This window comes from Watersipora subatra, chromosome 4, assembly GCF_963576615.1.
Source record: "Watersipora subatra chromosome 4, tzWatSuba1.1, whole genome shotgun sequence".
In the NCBI taxonomy this organism is placed as follows: Eukaryota; Metazoa; Bryozoa; class Gymnolaemata; order Cheilostomatida; family Watersiporidae; genus Watersipora; species Watersipora subatra.
Window position 1 is genome coordinate 747,594 of NC_088711.1, and position 21,254 is coordinate 768,847.

The window sequence follows — 21,254 nt, forward strand, 5'->3', positions numbered from 1 at the left end:
CTCCGGAGCAATACTCGTACGTAGCATCTGCAAAATGAACAGGTGAAAATGACTAGCTAGAAATTTTTGAGACAACGAAATGTATTTTCGAAACAGTCATTACAAGAGGGCAAGATAGAAGCGTACTTAGACATGTATTTCTACAGAGCTGTAACTCGAATCCCATCAGACATCTTGGGAACATCATGTTGCAGACACCCCATTTAGCCGTTAACTCATCTATAGTACAATTAGCCAGCGCCTTCTGAATGGTCGTCGAGAAGTTCAAATAATCTTCTTCCGTCTCCAATTCAAAGATCTTATTTGGATAGGTGGTGTATGGAACGATATCTTTACATTCCTCAGGCGCAGGAGAACACTTTTCATCACTTCAAAACAAACAGAAAAATCATATCGAAATGGTTGAGCTCATGCTTGTAACATCACAGAAGTTAGTACAGAAAGCTATGAACAGTTACAGGTAATGCGTAAATGTGAAAACACACCCATGTGAAAACCGCATTAAATAAACCTAGTCAAGTTCTGTCCATGAAGCAGGAGACAATAAACTCGTATAAGACCATAAAGTACTCAAAAATCCGGCTTTTGGTTTCTACATATTACAGTGAACGCAGAACATCGAAAATACAACTGACATCGCATCGTTTATGAGTGTAAATATCTCAAGTAGCAAAATCACCTGCGCGCGTATCTATAAATTCACTGCAAACCTTCCAAATAATTCTTATTCAAGAAGATGATGTCATCGTAGGATAATGAATACGATTTGTTTAAAAATATAATCATTGCGTACCACATCTCGTCTGCTCCAGTCCTGCAATCATAAGTCTTGTCACATACGCTCAACCCGTGAATACATTTTCCGTCACCGCAAGGAAACTCATCTTCTCCACACATATTCATCATGTTGTCGATAGGCTCTGACAAACATCGATCTTCCGGTAACTTCATGCACAGCATCACCAGCTGTTCTCGCCCTTCTCCGGAGCAATACTCGTACGTAGCATCTGCAAAATGAACAGGTGAAAATGACTAGCTAGAAATTTTTGAGACAACGAAATGTATTTTCGAAACAGTCATTACAAGAGGGCAAGATAGAAGCGTACTTAGACATGTATTTCTACAGAGCTGTAACTCGAATCCCATCAGACATCTTGGGAACATCATGTTGCAGACACCCCATTTAGCCGTTAACTCATCTATAGTACAATTAGCCAGCGCCTTCTGAATGGTCGTCGAGAAGTTCAAATAGTCTTCTTCCGTCTCCAATTCAAAGATCTTATTTGGATAGGTGGTGTATGGAACGATATCTTTACATTCCTCGGGCGCAGGAGAACACTTTTCATCACTTCAAAACAAACAGAAAAATCATATCGAAATGGTTGAGCTCATGCTTGTAACTTCACAGAAGTTAGTACAGAAAGCTATGAACAGTTACAGGTAATGCGTAAATGTGAAAACACACCCATGTGAAAACCGCATTAAATAAACCTAGTCAAGTTCTGTCCATGAAGCAGGAGACAATAAACTCGTATAAGACCATAAAGTACTCAAAAATCCGGCTTTTGGTTTCTACATATTACAGTGAACGCAGAACATCGAAAATACAACTGACATCGCATCGTTTATGAGTGTAAATGTCTGAAGTAGCAAAATCACCTGCGCGCGTATCTATAAATTCACTGCAAACCTTCCAAATAATTCTTATACAAGAAGACGATGTCATCGTAGGATACTGAATACGATTTGTTTAAAAGTATAGTCATTGCGTACCACATCTCGTCTGCTCCAGTCCTGCAATCATAAGTCTTGTCACATACGCTCAGCCCGTGAATACATTTTCCGTCACCGCAAGGAAACTCATCTTCTCCACACATATTCATCATGTTGTCGATAGGCTCTGACAAACATCGCTCTTCCGGTAACTTCATGCACAGCATCACCAGCTGTTCTCGCCCTTCTCCGGAGCAATACTCGTACGTAGCATCTGCAAAATGAACAGGTGAAAATGACTAGCTAGAAATTTTTGAGACAACGAAATATATTTTCGAAACAGTCATTACAAGAGGGCAAGATAGAAGCGTACTTAGACATGTATTTCTACAGAGCTGTAACTCGAATCCCATCAGACATCTTGGGAACATCATGTTGCAGACACCCCATTTAGCCGTTAACTCATCTATAGTACAATTAGCCAGCGCCTTCTGAATGGTCGTCGAGAAGTTCAAATAGTCTTCTTCCGTCTCCAATTCAAAGATCTTATTTGGATAGGTGGTGTATGGAACGATATCTTTACATTCCTCGGGCGCAGGAGAACACTTTTCATCACTTCAAAACAAACAGAAAAATCGTATCGAAATGGTTGAGCTCATGCTTGTAACTTCACAGAAGTTAGTACAGAAAGCTATGAACAGTTACAGGTAGTGCGTATATGTGAAAACACACCCATGTGAAAACCGCATTAAATAAACCTAGTCAAGTTCTGTCCATGGAGCAGAAGACAAAAAACTCGTATAAGACCATAAAGTACTCAAAAATCCGGCATATGGTTTCTACATATTACAGTGAACGCAGAACATCGAAAATACAACTGACATCGCATCGTTTATGAGTGTAAATATCTCAAGTAGCAAAATCACCTGCGCGCGTATCTATAAATTCACTGCAAACCTTCCAAACAATTCTTATACATGAAGACGATGTCGTCGTAGGATAATGAATACGATTTGTTTAAAAATATAATCATTGCGTACCACATCTCGTCTGCTCCAGTCCTGCAATCATAAGTCTTGTCACATACGCTCAACCCGTGAATACATTTTCCGTCACCGCAAGGAAACTCATCTTCTCCACACATATTCATCATGTTGTCGATAGGCTCTGACAAACATCGATCTTCCGGTAACTTCATGCACAGCATCACCAGCTGTTCTCGCCCTTCTCCGGAGCAATACTCGTACGTAGCATCTGCAAAATGAACAGGTGAAAATGACTAGCTAGAAATTTTTGAGACAACGAAATGTATTTTCGAAACAGTCATTACAAGAGGGCAAGATAGAAGCGTACTTAGACATGTATTTCTACAGAGCTGTAACTCGAATCCCATCAGACATCTTGGGAACATCATGTTGCAGACACCCCATTTAGCCGTTAACTCATCTATAGTACAATTAGCCAGCGCCTTCTGAATGGTCGTCGAGAAGTTCAAATAGTCTTCTTCCGTCTCCAATTCAAAGATCTTATTTGGATAGGTGGTGTATGGAACGATATCTTTACATTCCTCGGGCGCAGGAGAACACTTTTCATCACTTCAAAACAAACAGAAAAATCATATCGAAATGGTTGAGCTCATGCTTGTAACTTCACAGAAGTTAGTACAGAAAGCTATGAACAGTTACAGGTAGTGCGTATATGTGAAAACACACCCATGTGAAAACCGCATTAAATAAACCTAGTCAAGTTCTGTCCATGGAGCAGAAGACAAAAAACTCGTATAAGACCATAAAGTACTCAAAAATCCGGCATATGGTTTCTACATATTACAGTGAACGCAGAACATCGAAAATACAACTGACATCGCATCGTTTATGAGTGTAAAAATCTCAAGTAGCAAAATCACCTGCGCGCGTATCTATAAATTCACTGCAAACCTTCCAAACAATTCTTATACATGAAGACGATGTCGTCGTAGGATAATGAATACGATTTGTTTAAAAATATAATCATTGCGTACCACATCTCGTCTGCTCCAGTCCTGCAATCATAAGTCTTGTCACATACGCTCAACCCGTGAATACATTTTCCGTCACCGCAAGGAAACTCATCTTCTCCACACATATTCATCATGTTGTCGATAGGCTCTGACAAACATCGATCTTCCGGTAACTTCATGCACAGCATCACCAGCTGTTCTCGCCCTTCTCCGGAGCAATACTCGTACGTAGCATCTGCAAAATGAACAGGTGAAAATGACTAGCTAGAAATTTTTGAGACAACGAAATGTATTTTCGAAACAGTCATTACAAGAGGGCAAGATAGAAGCGTACTTAGACATGTATTTCTACAGAGCTGTAACTCGAATCCCATCAGACATCTTGGGAACATCATGTTGCAGACACCCCATTTAGCCGTTAACTCATCTATAGTACAATTAGCCAGCGCCTTCTGAATGGTCGTCGAGAAGTTCAAATAATCTTCTTCCGTCTCCAATTCAAAGATCTTATTTGGATAGGTGGTGTATGGAACGATATCTTTACATTCCTCAGGCGCAGGAGAACACTTTTCATCACTTCAAAACAAACAGAAAAATCATATCGAAATGGTTGAGCTCATGCTTGTAACATCACAGAAGTTAGTACAGAAAGCTATGAACAGTTACAGGTAATGCGTAAATGTGAAAACACACCCATGTGAAAACCGCATTAAATAAACCTAGTCAAGTTCTGTCCATGAAGCAGGAGACAATAAACTCGTATAAGACCATAAAGTACTCAAAAATCCGGCTTTTGGTTTCTACATATTACAGTGAACGCAGAACATCGAAAATACAACTGACATCGCATCGTTTATGAGTGTAAATATCTCAAGTAGCAAAATCACCTGCGCGCGTATCTATAAATTCACTGCAAACCTTCCAAATAATTCTTATTCAAGAAGATGATGTCATCGTAGGATAATGAATACGATTTGTTTAAAAATATAATCATTGCGTACCACATCTCGTCTGCTCCAGTCCTGCAATCATAAGTCTTGTCACATACGCTCAACCCGTGAATACATTTTCCGTCACCGCAAGGAAACTCATCTTCTCCACACATATTCATCATGTTGTCGATAGGCTCTGACAAACATCGATCTTCCGGTAACTTCATGCACAGCATCACCAGCTGTTCTCGCCCTTCTCCGGAGCAATACTCGTACGTAGCATCTGCAAAATGAACAGGTGAAAATGACTAGCTAGAAATTTTTGAGACAACGAAATGTATTTTCGAAACAGTCATTACAAGAGGGCAAGATAGAAGCGTACTTAGACATGTATTTCTACAGAGCTGTAACTCGAATCCCATCAGACATCTTGGGAACATCATGTTGCAGACACCCCATTTAGCCGTTAACTCATCTATAGTACAATTAGCCAGCGCCTTCTGAATGGTCGTCGAGAAGTTCAAATAGTCTTCTTCCGTCTCCAATTCAAAGATCTTATTTGGATAGGTGGTGTATGGAACGATATCTTTACATTCCTCGGGCGCAGGAGAACACTTTTCATCACTTCAAAACAAACAGAAAAATCATATCGAAATGGTTGAGCTCATGCTTGTAACTTCACAGAAGTTAGTACAGAAAGCTATGAACAGTTACAGGTAATGCGTAAATGTGAAAACACACCCATGTGAAAACCGCATTAAATAAACCTAGTCAAGTTCTGTCCATGAAGCAGGAGACAATAAACTCGTATAAGACCATAAAGTACTCAAAAATCCGGCTTTTGGTTTCTACATATTACAGTGAACGCAGAACATCGAAAATACAACTGACATCGCATCGTTTATGAGTGTAAATATCTCAAGTAGCAAAATCACCTGCGCGCGTATCTATAAATTCACTGCAAACCTTCCAAATAATTCTTATACAAGAAGACGATGTCATCGTAGGATACTGAATACGATTTGTTTAAAAGTATAGTCATTGCGTACCACATCTCGTCTGCTCCAGTCCTGCAATCATAAGTCTTGTCACATACGCTCAGCCCGTGAATACATTTTCCGTCACCGCAAGGAAACTCATCTTCTCCACACATATTCATCATGTTGTCGATAGGCTCTGACAAACATCGCTCTTCCGGTAACTTCATGCACAGCATCACCAGCTGTTCTCGCCCTTCTCCGGAGCAATACTCGTACGTAGCATCTGCAAAATGAACAGGTGAAAATGACTAGCTAGAAATTTTTGAGACAACGAAATGTATTTTCGAAACAGTCATTACAAGAGGGCAAGATAGAAGCGTACTTAGACATGTATTTCTACAGAGCTGTAACTCGAATCCCATCAGACATCTTGGGAACATCATGTTGCAGACACCCCATTTAGCCGTTAACTCATCTATAGTACAATTAGCCAGCGCCTTCTGAATGGTCGTCGAGAAGTTCAAATAATCTTCTTCCGTCTCCAATTCAAAGATCTTATTTGGATAGGTGGTGTATGGAACGATATCTTTACATTCCTCGGGTGCAGGAGAACACTTTTCATCACTTCAAAACAAACAGAAAAATCATATCGAAATGGTTGAGCTCATGCTTGTAACTTCACAGAAGTTAGTACAGAAAGCTATGAACAGTTACAGGTAATGCGTAAATGTGAAAACACACCCATGTGAAAACCGCATTAAATAAACCTAGTCAAGTTCTGTCCATGAAGCAGGAGACAATAAACTCGTATAAGACCATAAAGTACTCAAAAATCCGGCTTTTGGTTTCTACATATTACAGTGAACGCAGAACATCGAAAATACAACTGACATCGCATCGTTTATGAGTGTAAATATCTCAAGTAGCAAAATCACCTGCGCGCGTATCTATAAATTCACTGCAAACCTTCCAAATAATTCTTATACAAGAAGACGATGTCATCGTAGGATACTGAATACGATTTGTTTAAAAGTATAGTCATTGCGTACCACATCTCGTCTGCTCCAGTCCTGCAATCATAAGTCTTGTCACATACGCTCAGCCCGTGAATACATTTTCCGTCACCGCAAGGAAACTCATCTTCTCCACACATATTCATCATGTTGTCGATAGGCTCTGACAAACATCGCTCTTCCGGTAACTTCATGCACAGCATCACCAGCTGTTCTCGCCCTTCTCCGGAGCAATACTCGTACGTAGCATCTGCAAAATGAACAGGTGAAAATGACTAGCTAGAAATTTTTGAGACAACGAAATATATTTTCGAAACAGTCATTACAAGAGGGCAAGATAGAAGCGTACTTAGACATGTATTTCTACAGAGCTGTAACTCGAATCCCATCAGACATCTTGGGAACATCATGTTGCAGACACCCCATTTAGCCGTTAACTCATCTATAGTACAATTAGCCAGCGCCTTCTGAATGGTCGTCGAGAAGTTCAAATAGTCTTCTTCCGTCTCCAATTCAAAGATCTTATTTGGATAGGTGGTGTATGGAACGATATCTTTACATTCCTCGGGCGCAGGAGAACACTTTTCATCACTTCAAAACAAACAGAAAAATCATATCGAAATGGTTGAGCTCATGCTTGTAACTTCACAGAAGTTAGTACAGAAAGCTATGAACAGTTACAGGTAATGCGTAAATGTGAAAACACACCCATGTGAAAACCGCATTAAATAAACCTAGTCAAGTTCTGTCCATGAAGCAGGAGACAATAAACTCGTATAAGACCATAAAGTACTCAAAAATCCGGCATATGGTTTCTACATATTACAGTGAACGCAGAACATCGAAAATACAACTGACATCGCATCGTTTATGAGTGTAAATATCTCAAGTAGCAAAATCACCAGCGCGCGTATCTATAAATTCACTGCAAACCTTCCAAACAATTTTTATACATGAAGACGATGTCGTCGTAGGATAATGAATACGATTTGTTTAAAAATATAATCATTGCGTACCACATCTCGTCTGCTCCAGTCCTGCAATCATAAGTCTTGTCACATACGCTCAACCCGTGAATACATTTTCCGTCACCGCAAGGAAACTCATCTTCTCCACACATATTCATCATGTTGTCGATAGGCTCTGACAAACATCGATCTTCCGGTAACTTCATGCACAGCATCACCAGCTGTTCTCGCCCTTCTCCGGAGCAATACTCGTACGTAGCATCTGCAAAATGAACAGGTGAAAATGACTAGCTAGAAATTTTTGAGACAACGAAATGTATTTTCGAAACAGTCATTACAAGAGGGCAAGATAGAAGCGTACTTAGACATGTATTTCTACAGAGCTGTAACTCGAATCCCATCAGACATCTTGGGAACATCATGTTGCAGACACCCCATTTAGCCGTTAACTCATCTATAGTACAATTAGCCAGCGCCTTCTGAATGGTCGTCGAGAAGTTCAAATAATCTTCTTCCGTCTCCAATTCAAAGATCTTATTTGGATAGGTGGTGTATGGAACGATATCTTTACATTCCTCGGGCGCAGGAGAACACTTTTCATCACTTCAAAACAAACAGAAAAATCATATCGAAATGGTTGAGCTCATGCTTGTAACTTCACAGAAGTTAGTACAGAAAGCTATGAACAGTTACAGGTAATGCGTAAATGTGAAAACACACCCATGTGAAAACCGCATTAAATAAACCTAGTCAAGTTCTGTCCATGAAGCAGGAGACAATAAACTCGTATAAGACCATAAAGTACTCAAAAATCCGGCTTTTGGTTTCTACATATTACAGTGAACGCAGAACATCGAAAATACAACTGACATCGCATCGTTTATGAGTGTAAATATCTCAAGTAGCAAAATCACCTGCGCGCGTATCTATAAATTCACTGCAAACCTTCCAAATAATTCTTATACAAGAAGACGATGTCATCGTAGGATACTGAATACGATTTGTTTAAAAGTATAGTCATTGCGTACCACATCTCGTCTGCTCCAGTCCTGCAATCATAAGTCTTGTCACATACGCTCAGCCCGTGAATACATTTTCCGTCACCGCAAGGAAACTCATCTTCTCCACACATATTCATCATGTTGTCGATAGGCTCTGACAAACATCGCTCTTCCGGTAACTTCATGCACAGCATCACCAGCTGTTCTCGCCCTTCTCCGGAGCAATACTCGTACGTAGCATCTGCAAAATGAACAGGTGAAAATGACTAGCTAGAAATTTTTGAGACAACGAAATGTATTTTCGAAACGGTCATTACAAGAGGGCAAGATAGAAGCGTACTTAGACATGTATTTCTACAGAGCTGTAACTCGAATCCCATCAGACATCTTGGGAACATCATGTTGCAGACATCCCATTTAGCCGTTAACTCATCTATAGTACAATTAGCCAGCGCCTTCTGAATGGTCGTCGAGAAGTTCAAATAGTCTTCTTCCGTCTCCAATTCAAAGATCTTATTTGGATAGGTGGTGTATGGAACGATATCTTTACATTCCTCGGGCGCAGGAGAACACTTTTCATCACTTCAAAACAAACAGAAAAATCATATCGAAATGGTTGAGCTCATGCTTGTAACTTCACAGAAGTTAGTACAGAAAGCTATGAACAGTTACAGGTAATGCGTAAATGTGAAAACACACCCATGTGAAAACCGCATTAAATAAACCTAGTCAAGTTCTGTCCATGAAGCAGGAGACAATAAACTCGTATAAGACCATAAAGTACTCAAAAATCCGGCATATGGTTTCTACATATTACAGTGAACGCAGAACATCGAAAATACAACTGACATCGCATCGTTTATGAGTGTAAATATCTCAAGTAGCAAAATCACCAGCGCGCGTATCTATAAATTCACTGCAAACCTTCCAAACAATTCTTATACATGAAGACGATGTCGTCGTAGGATAATGAATACGATTTGTTTAAAAATATAATCATTGCGTACCACATCTCGTCTGCTCCAGTCCTGCAATCATAAGTCTTGTCACATACGCTCAACCCGTGAATACATTTTCCGTCACCGCAAGGAAACTCATCTTCTCCACACATATTCATCATGTTGTCGATAGGCTCTGACAAACATCGATCTTCCGGTAACTTCATGCACAGCATCACCAGCTGTTCTCGCCCTTCTCCGGAGCAATACTCGTACGTAGCATCTGCAAAATGAACAGGTGAAAATGACTAGCTAGAAATTTTTGAGACAACGAAATGTATTTTCGAAACAGTCATTACAAGAGGGCAAGATAGAAGCGTACTTAGACATGTATTTCTACAGAGCTGTAACTCGAATCCCATCAGACATCTTGGGAACATCATGTTGCAGACACCCCATTTAGCCGTTAACTCATCTATAGTACAATTAGCCAGCGCCTTCTGAATGGTCGTCGAGAAGTTCAAATAATCTTCTTCCGTCTCCAATTCAAAGATCTTATTTGGATAGGTGGTGTATGGAACGATATCTTTACATTCCTCGGGCGCAGGAGAACACTTTTCATCACTTCAAAACAAACAGAAAAATCATATCGAAATGGTTGAGCTCATGCTTGTAACTTCACAGAAGTTAGTACAGAAAGCTATGAACAGTTACAGGTAATGCGTAAATGTGAAAACACACCCATGTGAAAACCGCATTAAATAAACCTAGTCAAGTTCTGTCCATGAAGCAGGAGACAATAAACTCGTATAAGACCATAAAGTACTCAAAAATCCGGCTTTTGGTTTCTACATATTACAGTGAACGCAGAACATCGAAAATACAACTGACATCGCATCGTTTATGAGTGTAAATATCTCAAGTAGCAAAATCACCTGCGCGCGTATCTATAAATTCACTGCAAACCTTCCAAATAATTCTTATACAAGAAGACGATGTCATCGTAGGATACTGAATACGATTTGTTTAAAAGTATAGTCATTGCGTACCACATCTCGTCTGCTCCAGTCCTGCAATCATAAGTCTTGTCACATACGCTCAGCCCGTGAATACATTTTCCGTCACCGCAAGGAAACTCATCTTCTCCACACATATTCATCATGTTGTCGATAGGCTCTGACAAACATCGCTCTTCCGGTAACTTCATGCACAGCATCACCAGCTGTTCTCGCCCTTCTCCGGAGCAATACTCGTACGTAGCATCTGCAAAATGAACAGGTGAAAATGACTAGCTAGAAATTTTTGAGACAACGAAATATATTTTCGAAACAGTCATTACAAGAGGGCAAGATAGAAGCGTACTTAGACATGTATTTCTACAGAGCTGTAACTCGAATCCCATCAGACATCTTGGGAACATCATGTTGCAGACATCCCATTTAGCCGTTAACTCATCTATAGTACAATTAGCCAGCGCCTTCTGAATGGTCGTCGAGAAGTTCAAATAATCTTCTTCCGTCTCCAATTCAAAGATCTTATTTGGATAGGTGGTGTATGGAACGATATCTTTACATTCCTCGGGCGCAGGAGAACACTTTTCATCACTTCAAAACAAACAGAAAAATCATATCGAAATGGTTGAGCTCATGCTTGTAACTTCACAGAAGTTAGTACAGAAAGCTATGAACAGTTACAGGTAATGCGTAAATGTGAAAACACACCCATGTGAAAACCGCATTAAATAAACCTAGTCAAGTTCTGTCCATGAAGCAGGAGACAATAAACTCGTATAAGACCATAAAGTACTCAAAAATCCGGCTTTTGGTTTCTACATATTACAGTGAACGCAGAACATCGAAAATACAACTGACATCGCATCGTTTATGAGTGTAAATATCTCAAGTAGCAAAATCACCTGCGCGCGTATCTATAAATTCACTGCAAACCTTCCAAATAATTCTTATACAAGAAGACGATGTCATCGTAGGATACTGAATACGATTTGTTTAAAAGTATAGTCATTGCGTACCACATCTCGTCTGCTCCAGTCCTGCAATCATAAGTCTTGTCACATACGCTCAACCCGTGAATACATTTTCCGTCACCGCAAGGAAACTCATCTTCTCCACACATATTCATCATGTTGTCGATAGGCTCTGACAAACATCGCTCTTCCGGTAACTTCATGCACAGCATCACCAGCTGTTCTCGCCCTTCTCCGGAGCAATACTCGTACGTAGCATCTGCAAAATGAACAGGTGAAAATGACTAGCTAGAAATTTTTGAGACAACGAAATATATTTTCGAAACAGTCATTACAAGAGGGCAAGATAGAAGCGTACTTAGACATGTATTTCTACAGAGCTGTAACTCGAATCCCATCAGACATCTTGGGAACATCATGTTGCAGACACCCCATTTAGCCGTTAACTCATCTATAGTACAATTAGCCAGCGCCTTCTGAATGGTCGTCGAGAAGTTCAAATAGTCTTCTTCCGTCTCCAATTCAAAGATCTTATTTGGATAGGTGGTGTATGGAACGATATCTTTACATTCCTCGGGCGCAGGAGAACACTTTTCATCACTTCAAAACAAACAGAAAAATCATATCGAAATGGTTGAGCTCATGCTTGTAACTTCACAGAAGTTAGTACAGAAAGCTATGAACAGTTACAGGTAATGCGTAAATGTGAAAACACACCCATGTGAAAACCGCATTAAATAAACCTAGTCAAGTTCTGTCCATGAAGCAGGAGACAATAAACTCGTATAAGACCATAAAGTACTCAAAAATCCGGCATATGGTTTCTACATATTACAGTGAACGCAGAACATCGAAAATACAACTGACATCGCATCGTTTATGAGTGTAAATATCTCAAGTAGCAAAATCACCTGCGCGCGTATCTATAAATTCACTGCAAACCTTCCAAACAATTCTTATACATGAAGACGATGTCGTCGTAGGATAATGAATACGATTTGTTTAAAAATATAATCATTGCGTACCACATCTCGTCTGCTCCAGTCCTGCAATCATAAGTCTTGTCACATACGCTCAACGAGTGAATACATTTTCCGTCACCGCAAGGAAACTCATCTTCTCCACACATATTCATCATGTTGTCGATAGGCTCTGACAAACATCGATCTTCCGGTAACTTCATGCACAGCATCACCAGCTGTTCTCGCCCTTCTCCGGAGCAATACTCGTACGTAGCATCTGCAAAATGAACAGGTGAAAATGACTAGCTAGAAATTTTTGAGACAACGAAATGTATTTTCGAAACAGTCATTACAAGAGGGCAAGATAGAAGCGTACTTAGACATGTATTTCTACAGAGCTGTAACTCGAATCCCATCAGACATCTTGGGAACATCATGTTGCAGACACCCCATTTAGCCGTTAACTCATCTATAGTACAATTAGCCAGCGCCTTCTGAATGGTCGTCGAGAAGTTCAAATAATCTTCTTCCGTCTCCAATTCAAAGATCTTATTTGGATAGGTGGTGTATGGAACGATATCTTTACATTCCTCGGGCGCAGGAGAACACTTTTCATCACTTCAAAACAAACAGAAAAATCATATCGAAATGGTTGAGCTCATGCTTGTAACTTCACAGAAGTTAGTACAGAAAGCTATGAACAGTTACAGGTAATGCGTAAATGTGAAAACACACCCATGTGAAAACCGCATTAAATAAACCTAGTCAAGTTCTGTCCATGAAGCAGGAGACAATAAACTCGTATAAGACCATAAAGTACTCAAAAATCCGGCTTTTGGTTTCTACATATTACAGTGAACGCAGAACATCGAAAATACAACTGACATCGCATCGTTTATGAGTGTAAATATCTCAAGTAACAAAATCACCTGCGCGCGTATCTATAAATTCACTGCAAACCTTCCAAATAATTCTTATACAAGAAGACGATGTCATCGTAGGATACTGAATACGATTTGTTTAAAAGTATAGTCATTGCGTACCACATCTCGTCTGCTCCAGTCCTGCAATCATAAGTCTTGTCACATACGCTCAGCCCGTGAATACATTTTCCGTCACCGCAAGGAAACTCATCTTCTCCACACATATTCATCATGTTGTCGATAGGCTCTGACAAACATCGCTCTTCCGGTAACTTCATGCACAGCATCACCAGCTGTTCTCGCCCTTCTCCGGAGCAATACTCGTACGTAGCATCTGCAAAATGAACAGGTGAAAATGACTAGCTAGAAATTTTTGAGACAACGAAATATATTTTCGAAACAGTCATTACAAGAGGGCAAGATAGAAGCGTACTTAGACATGTATTTCTACAGAGCTGTAACTCGAATCCCATCAGACATCTTGGGAACATCATGTTGCAGACACCCCATTTAGCCGTTAACTCATCTATAGTACAATTAGCCAGCGCCTTCTGAATGGTCGTCGAGAAGTTCAAATAGTCTTCTTCCGTCTCCAATTCAAAGATCTTATTTGGATAGGTGGTGTATGGAACGATATCTTTACATTCCTCGGGCGCAGGAGAACACTTTTCATCACTTCAAAACAAACAGAAAAATCATATCGAAATGGTTGAGCTCATGCTTGTAACTTCACAGAAGTTAGTACAGAAAGCTATGAACAGTTACAGGTAATGCGTAAATGTGAAAACACACCCATGTGAAAACCGCATTAAATAAACCTAGTCAAGTTCTGTCCATGAAGCAGGAGACAATAAACTCGTATAAGACCATAAAGTACTCAAAAATCCGGCATATGGTTTCTACATATTACAGTGAACGCAGAACATCGAAAATACAACTGACATCGCATCGTTTATGAGTGTAAATATCTCAAGTAGCAAAATCACCTGCGCGCGTATCTATAAATTCACTGCAAACCTTCCAAACAATTCTTATACATGAAGACGATGTCGTCGTAGGATAATGAATACGATTTGTTTAAAAATATAATCATTGCGTACCACATCTCGTCTGCTCCAGTCCTGCAATCATAAGTCTTGTCACATACGCTCAACCCGTGAATACATTTTCCGTCACCGCAAGGAAACTCATCTTCTCCACACATATTCATCATGTTGTCGATAGGCTCTGACAAACATCGATCTTCCGGTAACTTCATGCACAGCATCACCAGCTGTTCTCGCCCTTCTCCGGAGCAATACTCGTACGTAGCATCTGCAAAATGAACAGGTGAAAATGACTAGCTAGAAATTTTTGAGACAACGAAATGTATTTTCGAAACAGTCATTACAAGAGGGCAAGATAGAAGCGTACTTAGACATGTATTTCTACAGAGCTGTAACTCGAATCCCATCAGACATCTTGGGAACATCATGTTGCAGACACCCCATTTAGCCGTTAACTCATCTATAGTACAATTAGCCAGCGCCTTCTGAATGGTCGTCGAGAAGTTCAAATAATCTTCTTCCGTCTCCAATTCAAAGATCTTATTTGGATAGGTGGTGTATGGAACGATATCTTTACATTCCTCGGGCGCAGGAGAACACTTTTCATCACTTCAAAACAAACAGAAAAATCATATCGAAATGGTTGAGCTCATGCTTGTAACTTCACAGAAGTTAGTACAGAAAGCTATGAACAGTTACAGGTAATGCGTAAATGTGAAAACACACCCATGTGAAAACCGCATTAAATAAACCTAGTCAAGTTCTGTCCATGAAGCAGGAGACAATAAACTCGTATAAGACCATAAAGTACTCAAAAATCCGGCTTTTGGTTTCTACATATTACAGTGAACGCAGAACATCGAAAATACAACTGACATCGCATCGTTTATGAGTGTAAATATCTCAAGTAACAAAATCACCTGCGCGCGTATCTATAAATTCACTGCAAACCTTCCAAATAATTCTTATACAAGAAGACGATGTCATCGTAGGATACTGAATACGATTTGTTTAAAAGTATAGTCATTGCGTACCACATCTCGTCTGCTCCAGTCCTGCAATCATAAGTCTTGTCACATACGCTCAGCCCGTGAATACATTTTCCGTCACCGCAAGGAAACTCATCTTCTCCACACATATTCATCATGTTGTCGATAGGCTCTGACAAACATCGCTCTTCCGGTAACTTCATGCACAGCATCACCAGCTGTTCTCGCCCTTCTCCGGAGCAATACTCGTACGTAGCATCTGCAAAATGAACAGGTGAAAATGACTAGCTAGAAATTTTTGAGACAACGAAATATATTTTCGAAACAGTCATTACAAGAGGGCAAGATAGAAGCGTACTTAGACATGTATTTCTACAGAGCTGTAACTCGAATCCCATCAGACATCTTGGGAACATCATGTTGCAGACACCCCATTTAGCCGTTAACTCATCTATAGTACAATTAGCCAGCGCCTTCTGAATGGTCGTCGAGAAGTTCAAATAGTCTTCTTCCGTCTCCAATTCAAAGATCTTATTTGGATAGGTGGTGTATGGAACGATATCTTTACATTCCTCGGGCGCAGGAGAACACTTTTCATCACTTCAAAACAAACAGAAAAATCATATCGAAATGGTTGAGCTCATGCTTGTAACTTCACAGAAGTTAGTACAGAAAGCTATGAACAGTTACAGGTAATGCGTAAATGTGAAAACACACCCATGTGAAAACCGCATTAAATAAACCTAGTCAAGTTCTGTCCATGAAGCAGGAGACAATAAACTCGTATAAGACCATAAAGTACTCAAAAATCCGGCATATGGTTTCTACATATTACAGTGAACGCAGAACATCGAAAATACAACTGACATCGCATCGTTTATGAGTGTAAATATCTCAAGTAGCAAAATCACCTGCGCGCGTATCTATAAATTCACTGCAAACCTTCCAAACAATTCTTATACATGAAGACGATGTCGTCGTAGGATAATGAATACGATTTGTTTAAAAATATAATCATTGCGTACCACATCTCGTCTGCTCCAGTCCTGCAATCATAAGTCTTGTCACATACGCTCAACCCGTGAATACATTTTCCGTCACCGCAAGGAAACTCATCTTCTCCACACATATTCATCATGTTGTCGATAGGCTCTGACAAACATCGATCTTCCGGTAACTTCATGCACAGCATCACCAGCTGTTCTCGCCCTTCTCCGGAGCAATACTCGTACGTAGCATCTGCAAAATGAACAGGTGAAAATGACTAGCTAGAAATTTTTGAGACAACGAAATGTATTTTCGAAACAGTCATTACAAGAGGGCAAGATAGAAGCGTACTTAGACATGTATTTCTACAGAGCTGTAACTCGAATCCCATCAGACATCTTGGGAACATCATGTTGCAGACACCCCATTTAGCCGTTAACTCATCTATAGTACAATTAGCCAGCGCCTTCTGAATGGTCGTCGAGAAGTTCAAATAATCTTCTTCCGTCTCCAATTCAAAGATCTTATTTGGATAGGTGGTGTATGGAACGATATCTTTACATTCCTCGGGCGCAGGAGAACACTTTTCATCACTTCAAAACAAACAGAAAAATCATATCGAAATGGTTGAGCTCATGCTTGTAACTTCACAGAAGTTAGTACAGAAAGCTATGAACAGTTACAGGTAATGCGTAAATGTGAAAACACACCCATGTGAAAACCGCATTAAATAAACCTAGTCAAGTTCTGTCCATGAAGCAGGAGACAATAAACTCGTATAAGACCATAAAGTACTCAAAAATCCGGCATATGGTTTCTACATATTACAGTGAACGCAGAACATCGAAAATACAACTGACATCGCATCGTTTATGAGTGTAAATATCTCAAGTAGCAAAATCACCTGCGCGCGTATCTATAATTTCACTGCAAACCTTCCAAATAATTCTTATACAAGAAGACGATGTCATCGTAGGATACTGAATACGATTTGTTTAAAAGTATAATCATTGCGTACCACATCTCGTCTGCTCCAGTCCTGCAATCATAAGTCTTGTCACATACGCTCAGCCCGTGAATACATTTTCCGTCACCGCAAGGAAACTCATCTTCTCCACACATATTCATCATGTTGTCGATAGGCTCTGACAAACATCGCTCTTCCGGTAACTTCATGCACAGCATCACCAGCTGTTCTCGCCCTTCTCCGGAGCAATACTCGTACGTAGCATCTGCAAAATGAACAGGTGAAAATGACTAGCTAAAAATTTTTGAGACAACGAAATGTATTTTCGAAACAGTCATTACAAGAGGGCAAGATAGAAGCGTACTTAGACATGTATTTCTACAGAGCTGTAACTCGAATCCCATCAGACATCTTGGGAACATCATGTTGCAGACACCCCATTTAGCCGTTAACTCATCTATAGTACAATTAGCCAGCGCCTTCTGAATGGTCGTCGAGAAGTTCAAATAGTCTTCTTCCGTCTCCAATTCAAAGATCTTATTTGGATAGGTGGTGTATGGAACGATATCTTTACATTCCTCGGGCGCAGGAGAACACTTTTCATCACTTCAAAACAAACAGAAAAATCATATCGAAATGGTTGAGCTCATGCTTGTAACTTCACAGAAGTTAGTACAGAAAGCTATGAACAGTTACAGGTAATGCGTAAATGTGAAAACACACCCATGTGAAAACCGCATTAAATAAACCTAGTCAAGTTCTGTCCATGAAGCAGGAGACAATAAACTCGTATAAGACCATAAAGTACTCAAAAATCCGGCATATGGTTTCTACATATTACAGTGAACGCAGAACATCGAAAATACAACTGACATCGCATCGTTTATGAGTGTAAATATCTCAAGTAGCAAAATCACCTGCGCGCGTATCTATAAATTCACTGCAAACCTTCCAAATAATTCTTATACAAGAAGATGATGTCATCGTAGGATACTGAATACGATTTGTTTAAAAGTATAGTCATTGCGTACCACATCTCGTCTGCTCCAGTCCTGCAATCATAAGTCTTGTCACATACGCTCAACCCGTGAATACATTTTCCGTCACCGCAAGGAAACTCATCTTCTCCACACATATTCATCATGTTGTCGATAGGCTCTGACAAACATCGCTCTTCCGGTAACTTCATGCACAGCATCACCAGCTGTTCTCGCCCTTCTCCGGAGCAATACTCGTACGTAGCATCTGCAAAATGAACAGGTGAAAATGACTAGCTAGAAATTTTTGAGACAACGAAATGTATTTTCGAAACAGTCATTACAAGAGGGCAAGATAGAAGCGTACTTAGACATGTATTTCTACAGAGCTGTAACTCGAATCCCATCAGACATCTTGGGAACATCATGTTGCAGACACCCCATTTAGCCGTTAACTCATCTATAGTACAATTAGCCAGCGCCTTCTGAATGGTCGTCGAGAAGTTCAAATAGTCTTCTTCCGTCTCCAATTCAAAGATCTTATTTGGATAGGTGGTGTATGGAACGATATCTTTACATTCCTCGGGCGCAGGAGAACACTTTTCAGCACTTCAAAACAAACAGAAAAATCATATCGAAATGGTTGAGCTCATGCTTGTAACTTCACAGAAGTTAGTACAGAAAGCTATGAACAGTTGCAGGTAATGCGTAAATGTGAAAACACACCCATGTGAAAACCGCATTAAATAAACCTAGTCAAGTTCTGTCCATGAAGCAGGAGACAATAAACTCGTATAAGACCATAAAGTACTCAAAAATCCGGCTTTTGGTTTCTACATATTACAGTGAACGCAGAACATCGAAAATACAACTGACATCGCATCGTTTATGAGTGTAAATATCTCAAGTAGCAAAATCACCTGCGCACGTATCTATAAATTCACTGCAAACCTTCCAAATAATTCTTATACAAGAAGACGATGTCATCGTAGGATACTGAATACGATTTGTTTAAAAGTATAGTCATTGCGTACCACATCTCGTCTGCTCCAGTCCTGCAATCATAAGTCTTGTCACATACGCTCAGCCCGTGAATACATTTTCCGTCACCGCAAGGAAACTCATCTTCTCCACACATATTCATCATGTTGTCGATAGGCTCTGACAAACATCGCTCTTCCGGTAACTTCATGCACAGCATCACCAGCTGTTCTCGCCCTTCTCCGGAGCAATACTCGTACGTAGCATCTGCAAAATGAACAGGTGAAAATGACTAGCTAGAAATTTTTGAGACAACGAAATATATTTTCGAAACAGTCATTACAAGAGGGCAAGATAGAAGCGTACTTAGACATGTATTTCTACAGAGCTGTAACTCGAATCCCATCAGACATCTTGGGAACATCATGTTGCAGACACCCCATTTAGCCGTTAACTCATCTATAGTACAATTAGCCAGCGCCTTCTGAATGGTCGTCGAGAAGTTCAAATAGTCTTCTTCCGTCTCCAATTCAAAGATCTTATTTGGATAGGTGGTGTATGGAACGATATCTTTACATTCCTCGGGCGCAGGAGAACACTTTTCATCACTTCAAAACAAACAGAAAAATCATATCGAAATGGTTGAGCTCATGCTTGTAACTTCACAGAAGTTAGTACAGAAAGCTATGAACAGTTACAGGTAGTGCGTATATGTGAAAACACACCCATGTGAAAACCGCATTAAATAAACCTAGTCAAGTTCTGTCCATGGAGCAGAAGACAAAAAACTCGTATAAGACCATAAAGTACTCAAAAATCCGGCATATGGTTTCTACATATTACAGTGAACGCAGAACATCGAAAATACAACTGACATCGCATCGTTTATGAGTGTAAAAATCTCAAGTAGCAAAATCACCTGCGCGCGTATCTATAAATTCACTGCAAACCTTCCAAACAATTCTTATACATGAAGACGATGTCGTCGTAGGATAATGAATACGATTTGTTTAAAAATATAATCATTGCGTACCACATCTCGTCTGCTCCAGTCCTGCAATCATAAGTCTTGTCACATACGCTCAACCCGTGAATACATTTTCCGTCACCGCAAGGAAACTCATCTTCTCCACACATATTCATCATGTTGTCGATAGGCTCTGACAAACATCGATCTTCCGGTAACTTCATGCACAGCATCACCAGCTGTTCTCGCCCTTCTCCGGAGCAATACTCGTACGTAGCATCTGCAAAATGAACAGGTGAAAATGACTAGCTAGAAATTTTTGAGACAACGAAATGTATTTTCGAAACAGTCATTACAAGAGGGCAAGATAGAAGCGTACTTAGACATGTATTTCTACAGAGCTGTAACTCGAATCCCATCAGACATCTTGGGAACATCATGTTGCAGACACCCCATTTAGCCGTTAACTCATCTATAGTACAATTAGCCAGCGCCTTCTGAATGGTCGTCGAGAAGTTCAAATAGTCTTCTTCCGTCTCCAATTCAAAGATCTTATTTGGATAGGTGGTGTATGGAACGATATCTTTACATTCCTCGGGCGCAGGAGAACACTTTTCATCACTTCAGAACAAACAGAAAAATCATATCGAAATGGTTGAGCTCATGCTTGTAACTTCACAGAAGTTAGTACAGAAAGCTATGAACAGTTACAGGTAATGCGTAAATGTGAAAACACACCCATGTGAAAACCGCATTAAATAAACCTAGTCAAGTTCTGTCTATGGAGCAGAAGACAACAAACTCGTATAAGACCATAAAGGACTCAAAAATCCGGCATATGGTTTCTACATATTACAGTGAACGCAGAACATTGAAAATACAACTGACATCGCATCGTTTATGAGTGTAAATATCTCAAGTAGCAAA

At 40.0% G+C, this 21,254-nt stretch overlaps 1 protein-coding gene across 1 annotated transcript in view; it reads right to left on the reverse strand.

Moving 5' to 3' along the window:
• Positions 1-52: 52 nt before the first annotated feature.
• LOC137393135 (uncharacterized) overlaps positions 53-21,254 on the reverse strand; it is a 43,053-nt gene continuing 21,851 nt past the window's right edge. The window contains exons 45-87 of the mRNA XM_068079560.1: positions 20,707-20,948; positions 20,394-20,607; positions 19,727-19,968; positions 19,414-19,627; positions 18,747-18,988; positions 18,434-18,647; positions 17,767-18,008; positions 17,454-17,667; positions 16,737-17,028; positions 16,474-16,673; positions 15,807-16,048; positions 15,494-15,707; positions 14,827-15,068; positions 14,514-14,727; positions 13,892-14,088; positions 13,534-13,747; positions 12,867-13,108; positions 12,554-12,767; positions 11,887-12,128; positions 11,574-11,787; positions 10,952-11,148; positions 10,594-10,807; positions 9,927-10,168; positions 9,614-9,827; positions 8,897-9,188; positions 8,634-8,833; positions 8,012-8,208; positions 7,654-7,867; positions 6,987-7,228; positions 6,674-6,887; positions 6,007-6,248; positions 5,694-5,907; positions 4,977-5,268; positions 4,714-4,913; positions 4,047-4,288; positions 3,734-3,947; positions 3,067-3,308; positions 2,754-2,967; positions 2,132-2,328; positions 1,774-1,987; positions 1,107-1,348; positions 794-1,007; positions 53-368 (exon numbers count right to left, since the gene is read on the reverse strand). Of these exons, the coding sequence (XP_067935661.1) occupies positions 53-368; positions 794-1,007; positions 1,107-1,348; positions 1,774-1,987; positions 2,132-2,328; positions 2,754-2,967; positions 3,067-3,308; positions 3,734-3,947; positions 4,047-4,288; positions 4,714-4,913; positions 4,977-5,268; positions 5,694-5,907; positions 6,007-6,248; positions 6,674-6,887; positions 6,987-7,228; positions 7,654-7,867; positions 8,012-8,208; positions 8,634-8,833; positions 8,897-9,188; positions 9,614-9,827; positions 9,927-10,168; positions 10,594-10,807; positions 10,952-11,148; positions 11,574-11,787; positions 11,887-12,128; positions 12,554-12,767; positions 12,867-13,108; positions 13,534-13,747; positions 13,892-14,088; positions 14,514-14,727; positions 14,827-15,068; positions 15,494-15,707; positions 15,807-16,048; positions 16,474-16,673; positions 16,737-17,028; positions 17,454-17,667; positions 17,767-18,008; positions 18,434-18,647; positions 18,747-18,988; positions 19,414-19,627; positions 19,727-19,968; positions 20,394-20,607; positions 20,707-20,948 (9,820 nt within the window). The remainder of the gene's footprint in view (positions 369-793; positions 1,008-1,106; positions 1,349-1,773; positions 1,988-2,131; positions 2,329-2,753; positions 2,968-3,066; positions 3,309-3,733; positions 3,948-4,046; positions 4,289-4,713; positions 4,914-4,976; positions 5,269-5,693; positions 5,908-6,006; positions 6,249-6,673; positions 6,888-6,986; positions 7,229-7,653; positions 7,868-8,011; positions 8,209-8,633; positions 8,834-8,896; positions 9,189-9,613; positions 9,828-9,926; positions 10,169-10,593; positions 10,808-10,951; positions 11,149-11,573; positions 11,788-11,886; positions 12,129-12,553; positions 12,768-12,866; positions 13,109-13,533; positions 13,748-13,891; positions 14,089-14,513; positions 14,728-14,826; positions 15,069-15,493; positions 15,708-15,806; positions 16,049-16,473; positions 16,674-16,736; positions 17,029-17,453; positions 17,668-17,766; positions 18,009-18,433; positions 18,648-18,746; positions 18,989-19,413; positions 19,628-19,726; positions 19,969-20,393; positions 20,608-20,706; positions 20,949-21,254) is intronic.